Consider the following 19,110-nt stretch of genomic DNA (forward strand, 5'->3'; position numbering starts at 1 on the left):
TAGACCAGAAGAGGCGCTTTGCACCAAAGACAGATACCAATGGCACCTCTTATGCTCTGGATCGTACTGAATAAGGGCAACAGAAAACAACTTAACCTCAAAGTTTCAACAGGACAACCAGATGAGGAGGCCAAAAAGGACTGGTCATTCTGTTCAATACCTTGAAGGTTTGTCAATTCCTAACATGTTCTACAAAGGTACCATTCACACACACTTATACATGTATATAATATATAACATTCGTATACATGTGTGCATACCTACGTAGCTACCTTCTTGAAACAGAAAAAAAAAATTTTCTTATAAACTAGGAAACTACTTCAAAATTCTGTCAATGATCTTAATCTCTATTGAGTTAGTTACCTTGATGCCTCAATACGGTACCAATATGAGTCATCAATAGTCAAATCTGGATACTCGACACGTCCAACTCCGGATCCAACATCCCAGAGGAAGCTTACTTTGCCTTTACGCATTTCTATAGCCAGAAAGTCAATCTAGTGCAGAGAGACACAAAAACAATAGATATCAGATATAAGGCACCCTGAAAGAGGAAGCCAGCCGAGTCTTTTCAACAGGTGCCGTTTACAGATATATGAAATAATTAGAAGCCTCACAATAAAGATTCCCGAATAATATGATCTATTATTTCTATGATTAAATAATACTTTATTATTGTATCTTTACAATACAATGTCCACACACATGTTCATAGTGCTGAGGCAAATGTGTTAATTCAACCAATTCTAATTAGGTCTAACATTGAGACAAATGTCTTTTCTTGCACTGATACTTGTGGTAGAGATAAAAGCAAATATTTGGGTTCAGCATTCTTTGTTTTCACCATGGGCACTGACGTTTTTGAGGGGCCAGGTATGCTTTTTCACCCAAGGTGATCCAAAATTTCTCACCTGATTTCCAAGTATTGATTTATGTGATAAGTGGTCTGTTGAAAAGTCTTATTCATTTTGGAAGGTCTCCATGCGTATAAAGTCAAATGGGTCAAATGAAAGGAATTAAAAGTTTGAGGTGAGCTCTTTCAGATACAATTTCTGTTATTTCAGTTTGAGTCATGAATTCAACATGAATCAGAAGAGTTTTCATTGGTAAGAAACAGTACACAATTTTCAGTTTCATTTCACATGAAAGTTCATTGTAATTTCTTAGTTAGAGAAAAATTTTTAAAAAGCCTCATTCCTATTAATCTTTCTTCTTAAATAGCTGGATCTGAAAATATAATTCAAAAATAAATGCTGGTATACTCACAAATGAAAGCAGATATGCCTAAACACTGTAAAAAGTTTTCATTTCATTTGCCTTCTAACTTAATTTGACACTTCAGAACTCGGTGAGGTAAGATTCTGAGGTTTTCGAATCTGAAAGGCTACCTTATTCAATTTTGGGACCATGTTATTAGACTCTATACATTTCGCACACTACCAGGATTAACCTCTGACTATACACATACACAGTAGGCCAAAGAAAGGCTGAATGTTAGACTTACAAATTTGGCACTTCCAAGATAAAAAAGGAGGTTGTCGGCGACAGCCGTCTTTACGTTGACAATGATATTATTGTAGCTTCCTTTCTTGATGTCTGGCTTGTATGTTCGAATGCAGTCACCTCCCGAAGACACAGACACTTTGATCTTCAAGAAAAACGAGGTACAAAGAACCAAGACTAAATCTCTCAGAAAGTTTGAAGTAGCTCCCAATCACAAAGCCATCATCATCTCTTCTTTGAAGTTATTTTTCCATCAGCAAATGGTATCATTAAATGCCCATATGCAGACCCCATTATACTCATTAATGAGGGCACAGAAGAGCACCTTCCCACCAGTATTTTGACAATGAGCTGTTCACAGCCCCATGGCTTGTTAGCATGTCACTACTTTTTGAAGCATGCAACTAACAAATTCTTGCCTTCAAAACTTACTCCTTTATGAATAGGGGAACATTCTCAAGAGGTGATTTTATATGAAGCTAATGGTATAGATCTTCATTCAGGTTGTTTAATGAAATTTTACAATTCAAATTTCAGTGATTTTGGTATCATTTAAAGTAGGAAACCATTTTTCTTTTAGTTTTTGAGAGGAGATTACCTACCCTGCCATGTTCTTACAGTTGAAAGAGGCCAACTAGATTTTGTTCCAGATGTTCTAACAATAAGAAGAATAGTAATCATTCTACTCAGAACATACATTTCAGAATAAATTATACCTTTTTATTAAGTTGCCAGGAAAAGGAACAGAAACAATTTCCAGTGGCTATCATTACTAATGTATTTAACAGCTCCTTTTTCTTTTGACTAGTACTTTAAAAATTACTATAAATTGCTAAGATAGAAATTCCTATGTGACTAGAGCTGACACTGTTTGTACCAATTTTTACTTACATTTAGGGAGCCTTTCTTCAATCACAAATAACACTAGTTGATTATTCCATTTAATTTTCTTTGGTTCATGTGTACTATCAAAAAGGCACTTTCAGGAAAGCAACGTTGTTGTTTGGACTCAGAGAGATTCTGTTACTTTGTTAGTGACAGTGCTCAAAGTAGGAGGCGGAGACACATACAAAACTTCTCTCTGTCACTGATTCAAATTCCTGGCTTCAGGCTTCAGGAGGCCTCTTGGCCCTCACTAGGGGTGAATTGCCATTTTCTCATCACTTATAGCACTTTGCACACTTCGGAGAAAGCCAAGGGCCATTACTGTTACCTCCATAAAAGGGCTGTGCAAACTCCAAACAAGATAGCCTAGGACACCAAACCCATCTCCATCTTATGGTGAGACAAGGAGGTGTCTTGACGAGTCTAATGAGAGAGTAGGTGTTAGGCAGCACCAATACTCCTCTCCAAGGGTGGTACAGACTACACAGAGGAGGTGCTGGATTCAAAATTGGTTGGATTCAAAAGTGAAAGCTAAGGAGCGATTTTTGGTTCTGACAAATAAGTAAATTCATCTATGTTTGAGAACTCCCAGGGATATAGGAGATCTGTTGAATCTCCTGCGGATCCTCTGTAAGTCATATACTTGTACTGTTTCCTCACCTAATCTGCTATCCAAATTGCATTTCCAAGCATTTCTTTCTTGCTGGAAAGAAACAGGGGCTCACCCTCATGGAGTTCTGTGTGGGGCTGGGGCTGGAATAATCTAGGAAGACCTCTGCTTAGACTGCTCTCCCTGCCCCTTCCTTCCCTCTAAGGGTGGGACCCAGACTGCCAACTGAGGAGCACAGTACTGGTCACCAGAGTGTTTGCTCTCTGTCCTGGAGAGTTAGTCTTCCTGCTTGCGTGGTTTTCAGTTAAGAAGGTAGCTCTTTGTTCCACAAAGATAAGAAAGGATTTCCCTTCTACATGAAATGCTAAGAGTAGATGAATCAAAATGACTTGCAGTCATCCAAAAAGAACACAGATCAAGTCCAGAAGCCTTGACAACAGATTTTTATCAAGGATTTTTTCCCCCTAGTCTTAATGAATTTTATTAGAAGGAATAATCTCAAAATAGAACTGATAATGGTTAAAATGTCACACTGCACAATTTGTTAGAGATTTGAAAAAAGATCAAACTGCCTTAATAAAATTTGTTTATTTATTTTTAACAGGAAAAAAAATGACTTGCAGAGAAACAGAACCAGGAAAGGTATAACTCATTTTTTTATCTGTGATTAAACTAGCCATAATATGTTATTTTGGTTATTTCTCTTGTTATTACAAATAACTCATATGTGTTATAGAGAACACAGTGTAGTAATACTCCTCGGTTACTGTTCAGAGAAGAAATGACTGAATATGGGTGGAATGCATGACTGATCAGGGTGAGTTTCTGTCCTTGCTTGGGTACACCTGATAAAAACGGTAGGGGATTACATGGCTGGAGTGTTGAAAGCGGGGTTCTCAAAGCGTTGTACACAGAGCACCAGTACTGAAGCCTAACTCAACTGATGAGACTCCACTGCAGGACTGAAAGTCTAAGTAGCCATTTTAGAACTAAGGGTGTTTAACATCTCTAGGAGTTAAAATTAATCTGCCTTATGGCCTACTTTACATATCAAAAATATATGGATCTCTGAACAACATGGCATTGTTATACCCAATACGCCAGGAATTAATCTTGTAAAGTAACCTATTGCTCAACTCTTACACGTTTTTATAAAAACCCTCTGGATTTTCTGTTCTCTGGCTTACAGTTTTGAATATATCCTCAGTATCTGAAATATTCAGGCAGCCCAAACTATCGGTAACCAGTCAATAGCTACTAATCTCTCTGTTTAAATACCTTGTGTTTTGTTTTCCAATTATAGATATTTTTTAATATACCTTAAGACAAGTAAATCAAAGGACAATATTGATAAATTTCTCTAGGAGAAATCTCTGACATATATCCCTCTCATAAGAGGGGAGAGATTTCTGAAATACAAACATCCTCTTAAGATATTTGTTGCTATCAATTATTGTTATTTCTTTTTTATGTGTGGATTTTTGCTTATTTTATTTATTTTTTTATACAGCAGGTTCTTATTATCCATTATATACATATTAATGTGTATATGTCAATCCCAATCTCCCTATTCATCACACCACCCCCCCCCCCCGCCACTAATTATTGTTATTTCTAATGTGAACCCTTAGTAAGACTTCTAAACAAAAATCACTAAGAAATAGGTCTCTCTGAGGCATTTCTCATACAACATTATTTACCAATTCGTCATCATGAACTCAAACATTATTGAGGATCTCATTATTATATCTATTGAATTTTCACTGCATTTTTTTATCCACTTAACTAGGTCATTCAACTTAAAAAGAGTATCAGCCACTCAATTTCAGAGTCAACAAACCAAGAGAAATCTACTTTAAAATAAATGTCTTTAATTTCTTGGTCATATTGAATATGTGTTAGGGCCACATCTAGACACTCATGCCAGATTACAAATATATTTCTAAAATTGGGCAAATGTCATCTTCAATTAGTACAAAACCCATTTGAAAAAAACGTTGGCTGCTTACAAATTTCTAACATCTTACAAAGAACAAAGCACTTTGTTGTAACTTCCATTTCCAAAGGTAGTTACAAATTTCCTTAAAAGGCACGGACAATGATTGTTTTTTCAAGCATGACTTTTATACCTTTCTTTCATTTTGTATTTTGAGACAGGTTTTATATATTTACATGCCAGAATTTTATCTTTCTTTCCAGGGGGGTGGGGGTGGGATGAAAAAGCATTTATAACTGATGAATATATATATAGGCATATTTTTGGATTTCTTTACAAATGAAGAAATAATGAAAACGTACAGATTTCCCTGCTTGGTAACTAAGTCAGAAAATGTGGCTAAGTGTGGGATCCACAGGAGAACAGTTACTATTACTGCTTCTTCAAACTTAACATGGCAAAATACAGGAGGGATACATCAATCTCTTTCTTTCTCTTGCCAATGCCACTGCTACAGTTGGGTCTCTTACTAAATTTGCTTCCTTCTTTCTAGTTTCTCTCATCTATCCCACAAACTACTTCTGGATTCATATTCAAAACGCACCGTTCTGATTATATTGCATTTCATGTTCAAGAACTTTCAGCTTCTCCTCACCAATGAGGTTTATCTCAGGTACAATTGTGGCTAAAAGAAACTGTTTAACTTACCATTCAAGGCCTGAGAAAACCTGGCCTCCGTTGAATTTTCTAGTTTAATGTTCACTCTAACAATAGTCTTGGCGAATTAGACTGTTCTGTCATGAAATGACCCTGAAACCTCCTTTTCTCGCTGCCTTGGCTGAAGTCATTCCCTCTCCTCAGAATGTTCTTCTTCACCTTCTCATCCCATGTCCAGCACTATCCCATTTCAGAGCCTGGCTCAAATCCTTCCCTTCAGGAAATCTTCCCGCCCCGACTAGAGGGTGATCTTTCCTTTCAGAAACTTAATAGCACTTCCCAGCGCTCATGGAATGTAGCACAATATCCTGCATTATCTTAGAGTTATTTGTGTATATATCTTATTTCTTCTACGGTGTTGTAAACTGTTCGAGTGGAAGAACACGCCTCACAGCATGTAACCTTGTGCATAGGAGATGCTTTTTCTGCATTGGTTAAATCTTAAATAAAAATCCAAACCTTGGAGTAACGTCGGATTTCTTTTCACCTTGTGCTTCACATATACAGTGCTCACCTGTCATTCTTACTGCCTGCAAGGTTTTCATATTGTAGTTCAACGTATGTCTTCTCAACCCTATCTGCTTCTTTTACTCTGAGTTTATGTACTTCATCTTCACTAATCTTTCTGTCATTTTCTAGGTTTCTCTTCAATTAGTCATGAATTCCTTTTCAAGGTTCACCCTGAACTTATTGTCTTGACCTGGTTTAAAGGTATCAGGTATGTAAAAGGAGGGAGAAGAATATACTGTCACTTGGGCATCATATTCTTGGCCACTTACTAAAAAAATAAGTTTATGGATTAAGAAAGGTTATTTCTGGTCATTTTAGCTTCACAGTTGTTTAAAAATAGGATTTTTTAGAACTACCATATGATACAGCAATTCCACTCCTGGGTATATTTCCGAAGAAAATGAAAACATTAATTTGAAAAGATACATGCACCCCAGTGTTCAGAGCAGCATTATTTACAATAGCCAAGATTTGGAAGCAACCTACGTGTAAAGAAGATGTGGTATATATATTCAATGGATCATTACTCAGCCATAAAAACAAATGAAGTTCTGCCATTTGCAACAATGTGGATGGACCTAGAGAATATTATACTTTGTGAAATCAGACAGAAAAAGACAAATACTCCATGCTATCACTTATATGTGGAATCTAAAAACTAAAACAAATGAATGTATATAACAAAACAGAAACAGGCTCACATATAGAAAACAAACTAATGTTTACCAGTGGGAAGAAGAAAGGGGAAGGGGCAAGATAGGGGTATGGGATTAAGGGATATAAACTACTATGCATAAAATAAATAAGCTACAAGGATATATTATACAGCCCAGGGAAATACAGCCATTATTTGTAATAACTTTAAATGGAGTATAGTCTATAAAAATATTGAATCACAATGTTGTACACCTGAAACTAATATAATACTGCCAATCAACTATATGTCAATAAAAATAAATAAATAATTAAATAAATTTAAAAAATGGAATTTTTAAAATTGAAGTACAGTTGATTTACAATGTTGTATTAGTTTCTGATGTACAGCAAAGTGATTCAGTTATATATGTGTGTATATATGTACACATATATACACATATATATATATTCTTTTTCAGATCCTTTTCCATAATAGGTTATTACAAGATATTGAATATAGTTCCCTGTGCTATACAGTAGGATCCTGTTGTTTATCTATAATACATAAAATCATGTATATCTGTTAATCCCAAGCTCCTAATTTATCCCTCCTTTTTCCCTTTGGTAACCATTAAGTTTGTTTTCTATGTTTGTGAGTCTGTTTCTGTTTTGTAAATAAGTTCATTTGTATCAAAAAATGGAATTTTTGAGATGGAAGGCTTGGGTATCTAAAAAGATTCCAGTTTAAGCCTGATAACATGAAAACTGTTATTTTTTTTCATTCTCTTTCTAAAAAGATCATAAGATGACTTCACAAGGCTGAAGTTTCATATTGGCATTTACAGTTCTGTCCTGGTTCATTAAGATGCTACCTTCTAGAAAGTTTTGCCTCTATCCTTATAGTCTTCTAACTGGGTTAATAAAGAGCAAAATTTCGAGACAAGTGAAGTGTTTCCTATTCTTGCTCCAAAAAATTGTAGAAATTGTAAGCAAAATAATTTTTGGTTGCTTGTACTCAGACAAAAGAATATATAGAAAATAATAGTTCCTCTATGCTATTACTCCTTATAACCTTGTCCGTTCATTCCTTCTACAGCCTCACTGGTTGGCCTGTTTTGCTTTCATTAAGAGCAAGGCACTCTCATCCATGCCTTTTTAGTACACAAAGCTCAGGCTTTCATTCTTACAGTTTGTATTAACTCTATTCAAGCAACAATAAAATATATCAGAACTTTCATTTCTAAAACAGTAAGTAGTGATTATTCTTCTCAAGGAGTGCCTTTTGAAATTTATGGGAAAAATATCTAATCTTCCATTCCCCACCTCACCTGCAAATAGCTTCAAATTAAAGGAAAAGAACCAGTGATCATTCAGCAGGATACACTGAAGGAAGGTATTCCTTCTGGGAATAATACCAAAAATTACAATCATTTACTGATAACTGAAAGCAGAAAGAGCTTACAGAATTGGCCTGCTTCCGGGCTTGGTTTATCAGTTCTTTTATCTCAGAGATGTTTTTCTTCAGGTTATCCTCAAGTTCCTTGATGGGTTTGAGTTTATCTATCAGTCGATCAGCTTCTTGTTCTAGATTTTTTACAGTGGCATCTGCATCTGCAACTGCATAGAACAAGATTAGTGCATACCATGCACTCACACGCATACACACACACACACACACACACACAGAGACACAGACACACATGCACATGCATGCACACACAGACACACATACACAGAAATGAAAATAGCAGTATGCTTAAGTAAATAATGGAATTCAATAATGATTTCACCTCATCCACACGACAAAAGCAAGGCCATGACAGTTGGAGCAGTTTGTGATGGCAAATGGAAGTATTGTAGTTGGGACTCAAGCAGACCAGAGGAGGAGATGTTAGAGCAAGAAGGCCAACACTTTGGTTTTGTGATTAAGGTGAAAGTTTGCACTGAAGATTGAGAATATGATGAACTTAATGCAATGCTTAATTTCTAGCTTCAGCCCCAAAGCTAACCTTTATAGCATAGAACTTTAGTCATAGAATCAAGGAATTGGAGAAGCATCTTTAAAATGTCACCTAGTCTGTCCAAGCCAGAACTGTATTTAAACCAGGATTCTCACACAAAACTGGTTTTCCTTCTTTTTCTCACTGGCTTTCTTTGTACATCTTAACGAGAAAAGCTATAAAACTGTCTTCTGAAAAACATCCAATGTTGAACAATCCTTCGACTGAAGGCCTATGTTATACTTTAATTAAATCTTTCATGCTGCAGTTCATTTTCATTTTGAAGAATAGTTGATTCTCCTGCTCTTCACATTAGGTTGAACCACATTAAACTGTCACTTTTGTAGTTAAAATTTAAAGAAGGTTGAATATTGACAATTTTTAAAGGGGTTTAACCCTAAAATAATTGAAGGTTATCACTGATCCTTAGACTTCCAGCTTGTGCTTTTCATAGGAGGGCAAATGACACATGGAAAATCAAGTATTCTGTCCCTAGGATGCTGGCAGTCTTATCCAAACCACGTCATTAATTATCTGATCGAGCGTGTATTGTTCTGTTTCTGTCATTGCGACCCTGATGAAAAAGAGAAACTGCTTAAGGTCCAAGGCTTTTGGCCCTGATGAACTATGAACGATCTGGGAATTAATCCTTAGGAATGAATCAGATGTGCTCGAAAGGAAGTAAGTTATTTTAAAACTAGGTTTTGAAGTAAGTATTTTGAACTCATGCTCATAAATATGAGTTATATTGTTAGTGATGTTTAAAAAGAACCTGGTCTATTATTTTATTTTATTTTTATAAATTTATTTATTTTAGGCTGCACTGGGTCTTCGTTGCTGCACGCGGGCTTTCTCTAGTTGCAGCGAGCGGGAGCTACTCTTCATTGCAGTGTGTGGGCTTCTCATTGCGGTGGATTCTCTTGTTGCGGAGCACGGGCTCTAGGTGCGCGGGCTCAGTAGTTGTGGTGCAGGGGCCTGGTTGCTCTGCGGCATGTGGGATCCTCCTGGACCAGGGCTCGAACCTGTGTCCCCTGCATTGGCAGGCGGATTCTTAACTACTGCGCCACCAGGGAAGGCCCATGGTCTATTATTAACTTCAACTAATAGAGTTGCTAGATCAAGAACTGACTCTTCTGAAATGCAGGTTATTGAGGTCAAAGCTCTTGTTACATAACTGTATAGGTATTCAACATAAAGACAGTTACCCCTCTGTTTTTCCACTTAAATAAACCATTTATCCATTTTCTCCCTTCCTTTAATTCCCCAATATTACTCTGATATTCTAAAAGTTATTCTAGAAGTGAGAAAAAGTGACTTAGATTTAGATTCATGAGAATGAAAAAAGGGCTATGCAGGGACTACTTAGACAAGTAATGGATCTTTTTCTTCTAAAGCTCCCAGAAGCTTTTATCAAATGTTTCAAAATGGAACCTGGAGGTCCCCCAATCCCCTACTTTTTTTTCCCCCTCTATCTTCTGTAGCAGTAGAAGTCATATGGAAATTATCTTCTTGAGGTTTTAAAAATAAATAACCTGTGATATTGAGTCTGATGCTCTCTTGTGCAGTGGTTTTTGAAAACTTCTCACTTTCTTCCACAATTATTTGTGTGGATTTTAAAATCATTGCTGAAGATAGATTTTAATAACAACGTTTTACTAGAAAATTATCTATCTCTTTTAGGCTTTATAATTTATTAGCCTAGAGCTTTGCCAAGTCTCTTACCTGATAAATTTCTTCCCTTATCTTGTTATATCTCCTTCAGAACTTTGCCTATTTGTGCTTTATTTTTCTTGATTAAGCCTGTCAGGCCTCTAAAATTTTTTATCTTTATATTCCTAAAGATATACCGCTTGAACTTATCACATCTATTATTTTCGGTCTTCTAATTCATTAACTCTTTTTTATCTTCTTTCTTTTAGTTAATTTTATTTTGTCTGACTTATAGAGTTGATTGCCTAAATTGTTTATTTCAATGCTTTTTAGTAATGTCATTGCATTCATTTTCCACTGAGGACCGCCTTCATCATATTTCTCAGGTTTTGATATGCTGGATTTTATTATTACTACTTTCTATTTTGCAGTTTTATTTTTGACTTGGAATTTAAACTATGAAATTGTTTAAGACAGAATATTTTTATATCCCAGTGATTGCTCACTTGTTAAGATCTGATTTTATTAATTTTGTTTTATGCATCTCCAAATATAATGCTCTTGACGTTGAGAATAATTACTTGTAAGGGGGGGAGTGAGCTTCAGGGGGGAACAGCAACAACAGCAATGTAGATTTTAATCGATTTAAATCCTGCTAGAAAGAAGTCATTTGGACTTCAGTGGCTGCATATATGTTATCAGAAGCATCATAATTTAGCTGAATCTGTGGGAGAATTCAATTTTCTACTTTTATATGGATAACAGATATTTCACTAACTTTTCAAACACACAATTAAAATATTTATGTCAAATATATTCACATACTAACTTTTTGTAAGGGAAGATTCCTTTATTAATCCAGCATTAACCCTGTGACACTGAAAAGAATAGCTATCCAATGTTTAAAGCAATACTAAAACATGGAAACATGCAAAGCTGAGGCTTCTTGCAATAGGCAACCAAGCATAAAAATTACTAAAAGGTATGCAAGTAAACATATACATACTGATTTCTTCAGGTAATTTCATATGGAAGTAAAACAGAAAAATAGAAAATTCATGAGAAAATATTTTTAATAGGTATTATAAAGTAGTGATTATCAAAAAAATAGAACTTTTCACAACAGGTGCTAATTACAAATTCACCCCATTTTAAGTCATGGTAGCGTTGTCAAGTAAAAGTCCACAAAAACATGGCATTTAGCAGCCATTGTTCATATTAAAAGGAGCTTTATTATAATGTTCTAATAAGATAGAAACAGACCCAGTTTAATTAGTGTTTATAGATACTATTTCTTTTGATAGATGATAGAATCATAAAAGTGAGATAAATATTATAAAAAGGTCACTCTCAGCTGAGAATCAATCTGAAAATGAATGAAATGATACCTTAACTTACAGAATAAAAGAGAGAGTGACATTTACTTTAAAACTTATTTTCATTCATTTCTTGGGGGGAAATATTGTGATTTGGCATGACTCTGAACCACTTATTCAGATGGTATCTTTGAACTACAGGGGTAAGCTAACTCTGGGCTTACATAAGAAATAAATTTAAAACTATATATCTCTTCTTTTTCTTCCCTGAAGAAGTGATGAGGAGTGAAATCCTTCTCCCTAGCTCTGAAGTGCATGTCAGCTGTGTTTGTACTCTTCCTTGATCAGGAAGGAGTCATGCTAGTTGTATCTATTATTTCACAGCATCATTAGCCTTTGATCTGAGGCAAAGGTGCTGAAAAATCAGGCTCCACTCCCCTGTCGAACAGCATCTGGATTATACAGCGTATAACGTCAATAACTGTGTTTTTGTTATTACACTCTACAAATGTTTTAATTCCCAATAAATATATTGGTGCTATATAAAGAGGGCTAATCTCTTGAGACTGACAAGTACAAAGAATCAAGCATCTCCTTTGGTGAAATCACATACTAAAATAACATTTTATCACTTGCAAGAATAAAAAATATTAACAATCATAATGTTTATTGAGTAAAATTAATAACTTAAATTATTATATTTAGTTCTCCCACATTTTCTTGTAAATCCTTGTTAACTCAATATAGTTTAATGCAATATACAAAAGATGTGAAGAAATATTCTTCTTGATAAACTAGATAAAAATTTTAATTTCCTGATAATGTTAACTAACCAGAATCTAAGGAATAAAATATTAATATTTTCCAATCTGAATGCATTTCAAGTTGATCCCATTTAATATCCTGTTCCAACAGGCCTGCTAATAAGACTGCTCCTTGACCTCTAGGGTCTATGGAATTTCACCAACTCCGAGGATATAATTTCCCAAGTATAACTGTATTTTCAATTACACTAAAGGATTTAAAAATATTTGGCATCCCTATACCAAATATCATGTAGATTTGAGAATTCCTAATTTCCTCTCAATTGGACGAAATTTGAATAAGATAAGCTCTAGTGCAGAGCTGGGAGTCTTGGATTCTGTTTCTGGAGCTGCACGCACTCAATTCCTGAGCCCAGCCTATGAAGGGAGGAGGGCAGACTACACCGCTACGAGGGTCCCTTCCTGCTTTAACAGTTATGAGTCTAGGATACTTTTATAGTGTGAAGAAATAAATGACATAATCAAAGTGAAAAAGCACATCTTACTGTTCTTTGAAGGATCTTTTATCACGGCATTTGTTTTGGCTACACTGTCTGCCAGTTGATTGTAATTTTTCTTCAGGCCATCAAGATTCTGGTGGAGATCTTTAATCTGTGCCAGTACATCTTTAGCTGTGTCGTTGGCTTGTCTTGCTTTGTCCTTAACAGCTTGCAGTTTAGCGGCTGTGTCTGTCAGCAGAAGACGGTATGAGAAACAAAACAAAGGGTCTGGAGTTAGTGGCTTAATCCATGCTTGTCAAAGCGAGGCTGTGGCTGGCTGACCTCAGGGACACAGGCACAGAGGGAAAGGCTGAACTTTGTCTCATTCAGTCATAGCAAATGAAGTACATTTTTAGCTAAATTGGATTTTCTCAGGGACCTTTGCTATGAATACCTGATTAGCTCTTAAAATAGCAATGTGATTGTTCTAAATGTTCATTGTGTAAGGGTATATTGTGATTTGCTGCTGAACATATTAAAGAGAGAAGTTTATCCACATGAGTCAAACAGCTTCATCAAAAGTAGGTTTAAGATTTAATCTGCATTTCTGAGGTGGGGGGGAGGGAATGAATGTGTTTCAATTTTAGTATAAAGAGACTTTTTCAGATATATTAGACCTTGTGTTTGTGTATTTATATTTGTTTTCAGCATTGGAAATTTTCTATGTACATCTTTACTACTGAAGAGGTGACATGAAAATCGGAAAAGTTACTTAGGATTTTTAATGTTAAAAAAGTAAAAATCATTAAGGTTTTAATATTTCCTGTTTTGTATAGATTTATGTGTTTCCTTCACCATAATTTGTATAAAAAACATATATATGTGCCTAGTAGTATGTTGTAGATTAGTGGTTAAGACCACAGCCTCTGAAGTTAAACTGCGAGGTTCAAATCATATATGCCTCTTTTAACAATGGCCCTTAGTGTCCCTAAGTTTGTCCCCTATAAACTGGAGATAATAATGCTGTTTACCTTGTAGGATTAGTATGAGGATTACATACACTTAACATAAGCATATTGCATAAGCACTCAAAAAATGTTAGCAACCCTTGTTATTGTTATATCATGCTACTAAAATATAAAAATAGTATCCCTAAAAGAATAGTGCTTTCAGGAACTAATACCAAACATTAACTCCAAGTACGTGTAATAGGTAGAAAGATATTACAGACATGGTTCAATTCTTAATGTCTTAATGTTTTTGAAAGCTAAAACATTTAAGTAACAGAACTTTGCCAATAAAGATATGCTGAAAGGCAGTTGGCTCTACCTATTATTGTAGGTACTGTAATAAGCTGCAATTGTGTACATCAACATTGTAGAGAATAGTGTCTGTATGATTTTATTTTTCCCACCAATATAAGATTTCCTGGGCCGAAACATGGAAGGACAATACAATAATAAGATGTCTATATTTTCCTTTTTGTAATTTATTCCAAAGAATGTCAGCTAGGGCAACAAATGATAAATATCACAGTGTAAAGTAGGATTTAGTTTCTCATTCTCACAAAGAAGAATTCATAAGCAAGAAAACTGTTATCGAATAGCCTGACAATGGTACAAATAAAGTGTTAGGGAAAAAAGGCAGAAGTTAGAACATTCTTTAAGAGTTCATATCCACTGGCACGGTTTGCAGTGTCCTGAATGCTTACCGTTTGGAATGGCTGATAACTTTTCCAAAGTGTCATTCAAAGCTCTCAGGAGATCCCTGTTTCTGACATTGGCATTGTCTAATCTGGTTGTCAAGCCATTCAGATGGTCATCATTTTCTGTGAACAGAAAACAAAAAAGGATGAAATAATTTTAATCATCTCTGAACTGATACATGGATATAAAATTTCAGGTTATTTTAATAAAATGTTAGTTAAAAGCAAGAAATTGATTTACTTTATTGGCATCTATCCATAAATATATTTCAGATCAGAATATAAAATATGTGTTTATATGACCATTTGACACTCCAACATGTTCAACAATTACATTTTCTTCTTGGTGTCTGATCTTTATTTGACTTAATTTGATGGTTTTCTATGGAGAAAAAACTTTGACAGATTTGGTCTTTTATGCATTTATAATGATGCCCTCCTGACATCACTCCCATTAATGTCATTATTTTAAAAATTTTATTACCAAAAGGAATTACTGAATTAGCTTTTAAAAATCTCAAATAGATATGACTGTTAAGCAGAATCTCCCAACTTTACTAAACATCACTTATTAATATTTATTTGAAAAAAACAATAATCAAAAGAATGAATAAATAGCTTCTAGCACATTTCCAATTTTTTATAGAGAAAATAATATTTTACAAATTACTTCAAGTAGGCTTTATATAGGTTTTTTCTTGCTACTTTAGCATGCTTCCTTTAAAATTAAAATATATTATTCACCATTACTAATACAATATTACTAGTGTAAAATTTCCAGCTTCTCTCCACTAATTTTTAACATGTCTGAATTTTAAGTTAGTTTGTATATAATATTGTATTTTATAGCATATAAAAACTAGGAATGGAACAAGTAAGGCAGTTAATGATGGTGTGAGCGACAGTGTACTAAAACCTTTCATTTTATACCTGGTTGTGCTGGTTAAATCGTTTTCTCTGTGCAAATATTTTTGCTTTTTTATTTAAAACAGTTAAATAAATAAGCAACTTGGACTGGGGAAGACCGTTATTTGCCAACACCAAGACTGTTGTTTTCGTCACTTTCCTAGTACCCAGAGTGGGCAGACCAGGAGAGACTACATCTCACAGAACAGAGCCAGAACAGTCTTGATTTGATTGTGTGTCCACCCTTGTAGAGGTAGTGCATCTGGCTTCTTGCAGGAACCAAACAAGCCACTGGCAGCTAGGGAACAATGCTTGCCTTTGTTGGCCTTCATCTGGGAAGAATAGCAAAGGGAAGGGAATATAGATGGAGGATTCTTAACTGTCAGTGTACTGGGTGTGAAAAAGAGTACTGAACATATTAATTAACGATCCACTCCATTTCATATCAGGGTTTTATAGGCGGACAAATTACACCACTTTTATACTACAGTAATATAAGTACATAATATTGTCTGAGGCATCTGCTTTTAGGTTCCAAGCCAAAGACCTAACATCACTGAAAAACAAAGCATAAAGTATTCCAGCAAAACATAGCTCTAAAATATCAATATGTCCATTTCAGTCACTAAGATATTATTATTTTCAATTCTAGTCCTTCAACATAGACTTTCCAAGTAATTAGATTTTCTCCTCTGTCAATCACAATTCACTTTTCTTTTAATACTTCTGTTACTTTCACTGTACTAAAGTAAAATCTTTGACTAGGTTATGGAAAGAATACTTTCTGAAATAAAGACAGTCTGATTATGACTGTGATACCTATATGAATTCTCTGAGAATAGTTAAAGGCTGCTCTTTCGATATTAATTTAGAAGTCTTCATCAATTAAGGAAATAGAACGGTACAAATTTCATTTCTTAGTTTCTTGATTGTATTTGACTTTTTAAATAATGAAACATTTAAAATGTTCTGGCAAGCAAGATATACATGTACAGTTGCAAAAATCATTAATTTAAAGGGCATCACTTGGTTTACACTATTTTATGAATTCTGATAGCAAATACTGGCAGAATAATCAGGCCAATTATTCAGAAGAACGACTGATCTGAAGAACATTGTTACTGCCGTCCCTCAAGTTTCAAAGCAGTGATTTTGTTCCTCTGCTTTCTGTACTAGAAAGTCAAGATGTGAATATTCTGAGCCTGTTCTGATTTCTTTGTTTCAGCTATTTGACTCTATTTTCTTGTTAATTTATCCTTTCTTACACTCTGATCATTTTTTTCTGAAGTACTTTTTGGAATTTCTCAAACCAAGTCTAAACACTTTATAGCTTTGTCAGTCTCATTCTTTTTTTTTTTTTTTTCTTTTTAAGATGTTAGCTATGAGTTTTTCTTTCTTTTCTTTTTTTTTTAAATTTATTTATTTATTTTTGGCTCTGTTGGGTCTTCGTTTCTGCGCGAGGGCTTTCTCTAGTTGCGGCAAGCGGGGGCCACGCTTCATCGCGGTGCGCGGGCCTCTCACTATCGTGGCCTCTCTTGTTGTGGAGCACAGGCTCCAGACCCGCAGGCTCAGTAGTTGTGGCTCATGGGCCTAGTTGCTCCGTGGCATGTGGGATCCTCCCAGGCCAGGGCTCGAACCCGTGTCCCCTGCATTAGCAGGCAGATTCTCAACCACTGCACCACCGGGGAAGCCCCAGTCTAATTCTTTAGATGAATAGAAGTTGTATGCAGAAAAGAATTACAGATTTTAAGATGGAAAACTTACAAAATATTAGCCATGAAAACCTAGAAAAATAAGCACTCCAAGGCTGGCTTTAAATGCAAAGATATACGAGGCAGAGGCATCTATAATCAAAATGTAAGGAAGAATGCATGTGGTCCAGTTAGAATGGTAACATGGCCAAAGAAACAGAATTATTGGTAGTTGAAAAAATATCCAACCCAATTCTTTACTTGTAATTTTTGGAGAACAAGAAAAGGATCCAAATTATAATCATAGTGCATTTTCCTCTCCTCATTTCTTCAGTATTCATACTCATTAGCTGTAGCCAAGTCATTTATCTTCTCTCTAGATATTACACCCAACGAACCTCAAAGGCTGCACACACGCTCCAGCTTTGGCTCTCCCTTTCTCATCCTCTCCTCACACATCAGAAGACAAATGTCCAGGAATGGGTTCGTCAGAGACAGAGCTCATGAAGTGAGGGAAAGAAGCAGAACAGCCAGGGTAGGCTGTGAACGTGCCTGACAATATCATTCCCCTTTGTTGCATAACCACTGACATTGAACCAGGTAGACATATTCAGAATGAAAATCACTAGACAGAGTTGTATGTTACTTTCATTAATAATATGCATTTACTTATGTTGACCTCATTCCTGGTACTGTGCTAAATATATTAGAGTTTAGTTTACTTGGAACTGCTAATACTGAACTATGCTATGTAATATCTCAAAATAAAGCTATTACAAGTAAATCAGTTATACAGCAGAAACTAACACAACATTGTAAATCAACTATATTTCAATAAAAATTTTAAAAAAAATTTTAAAAAAGCTATTACAAGTATTTCTTTGATCGTTAATAATGCATTCTTTTACAAATTCTAGCCATTAGAGAAAGTAGTGTGGTGCAATGAAATTATTACAGGACTTGGAGCTGGAAGATGTGGGTTCAAATGTCATTTCTATCCCTTTTTACATGTTTAAAATGAAGATAACAACTTCCTTCATATGACTGATATGAGAAATCAATTGAAGGATGTATGAGAAAGTACTGGATTTATCACGGGCAGTTACTAAATAGTAACAAATAATTCATATTGGTTTGATAATTTACATTGGTCTGATAATTGCCCTGGTACATTTGCCAGTTTTCAATAATATTATTTATGATTTGCTTTCTTCTTTGTTTAAACCGCATCATCCAGAAACTAAAGTTGTTAATTTTCCTATTATACTTTTTTAATATATGTATATAGCTCTCATTTTCAACTAAATATAAGAATGATTTTTATAGATTTTAATGGGAATGTTCTATTTTGACTGTTCACACTCATCTAGTTAAGTTCCTCAAATGCAATTTTTAATTTTTTATTAATATGAACAAAGCACAAATAAACACCTTGAGAGAATCCCTCATTCACAAGGGTGAAGTTTGTAGAAATGTTTATAATTCTGAAGGGATCTAGTTAAATGGAATCTACTGCCAAATTACCATATAGATAACATTTTGCAAGCAAAATTTTCATCACCATGACATTTGTCTTATGAGCTACTACTTGTACTCAATATCACTTCTGACTTGCTCCTTTACCAAAAAATGGAGAAATATCCTCTCTTTAAGATTTCTTTGTAAAAAAATTTTACAAGGCTACAAATCTGTTTCATCTTTTGTTCTAGAGGCTCCTTCTGAATTAGAGAACAGGTTAATCTCCGCAGTGCTTCTATCTGCAGCTCTGAAGCAGAAAGTTTGGAATAGGTAAGGGATCTGTA

The 19,110-nt window shown here is 34.9% G+C and overlaps 1 protein-coding gene across 2 annotated transcripts in view; it reads right to left on the reverse strand.

Moving 5' to 3' along the window:
• LAMA2 (laminin subunit alpha 2) overlaps nt 1-19,110 on the reverse strand; it is a 623,525-nt gene that overhangs the window by 61,265 nt on the left and 543,150 nt on the right. For both annotated transcript variants that reach the window (XM_068551053.1, XM_068551052.1), the window contains exons 42-46: nt 14,718-14,834; nt 13,073-13,255; nt 8,260-8,414; nt 1,505-1,648; nt 364-497 (exon numbers count right to left, since the gene is read on the reverse strand). In XM_068551053.1, the coding sequence (XP_068407154.1) occupies nt 364-497; nt 1,505-1,648; nt 8,260-8,414; nt 13,073-13,255; nt 14,718-14,834 (733 nt within the window). The remainder of the gene's footprint in view (nt 1-363; nt 498-1,504; nt 1,649-8,259; nt 8,415-13,072; nt 13,256-14,717; nt 14,835-19,110) is intronic.

This window comes from Eschrichtius robustus, chromosome 9, assembly GCF_028021215.1.
Source record: "Eschrichtius robustus isolate mEscRob2 chromosome 9, mEscRob2.pri, whole genome shotgun sequence".
NCBI lineage: Eukaryota > Metazoa > Chordata > Mammalia > Artiodactyla > Eschrichtiidae > Eschrichtius > Eschrichtius robustus.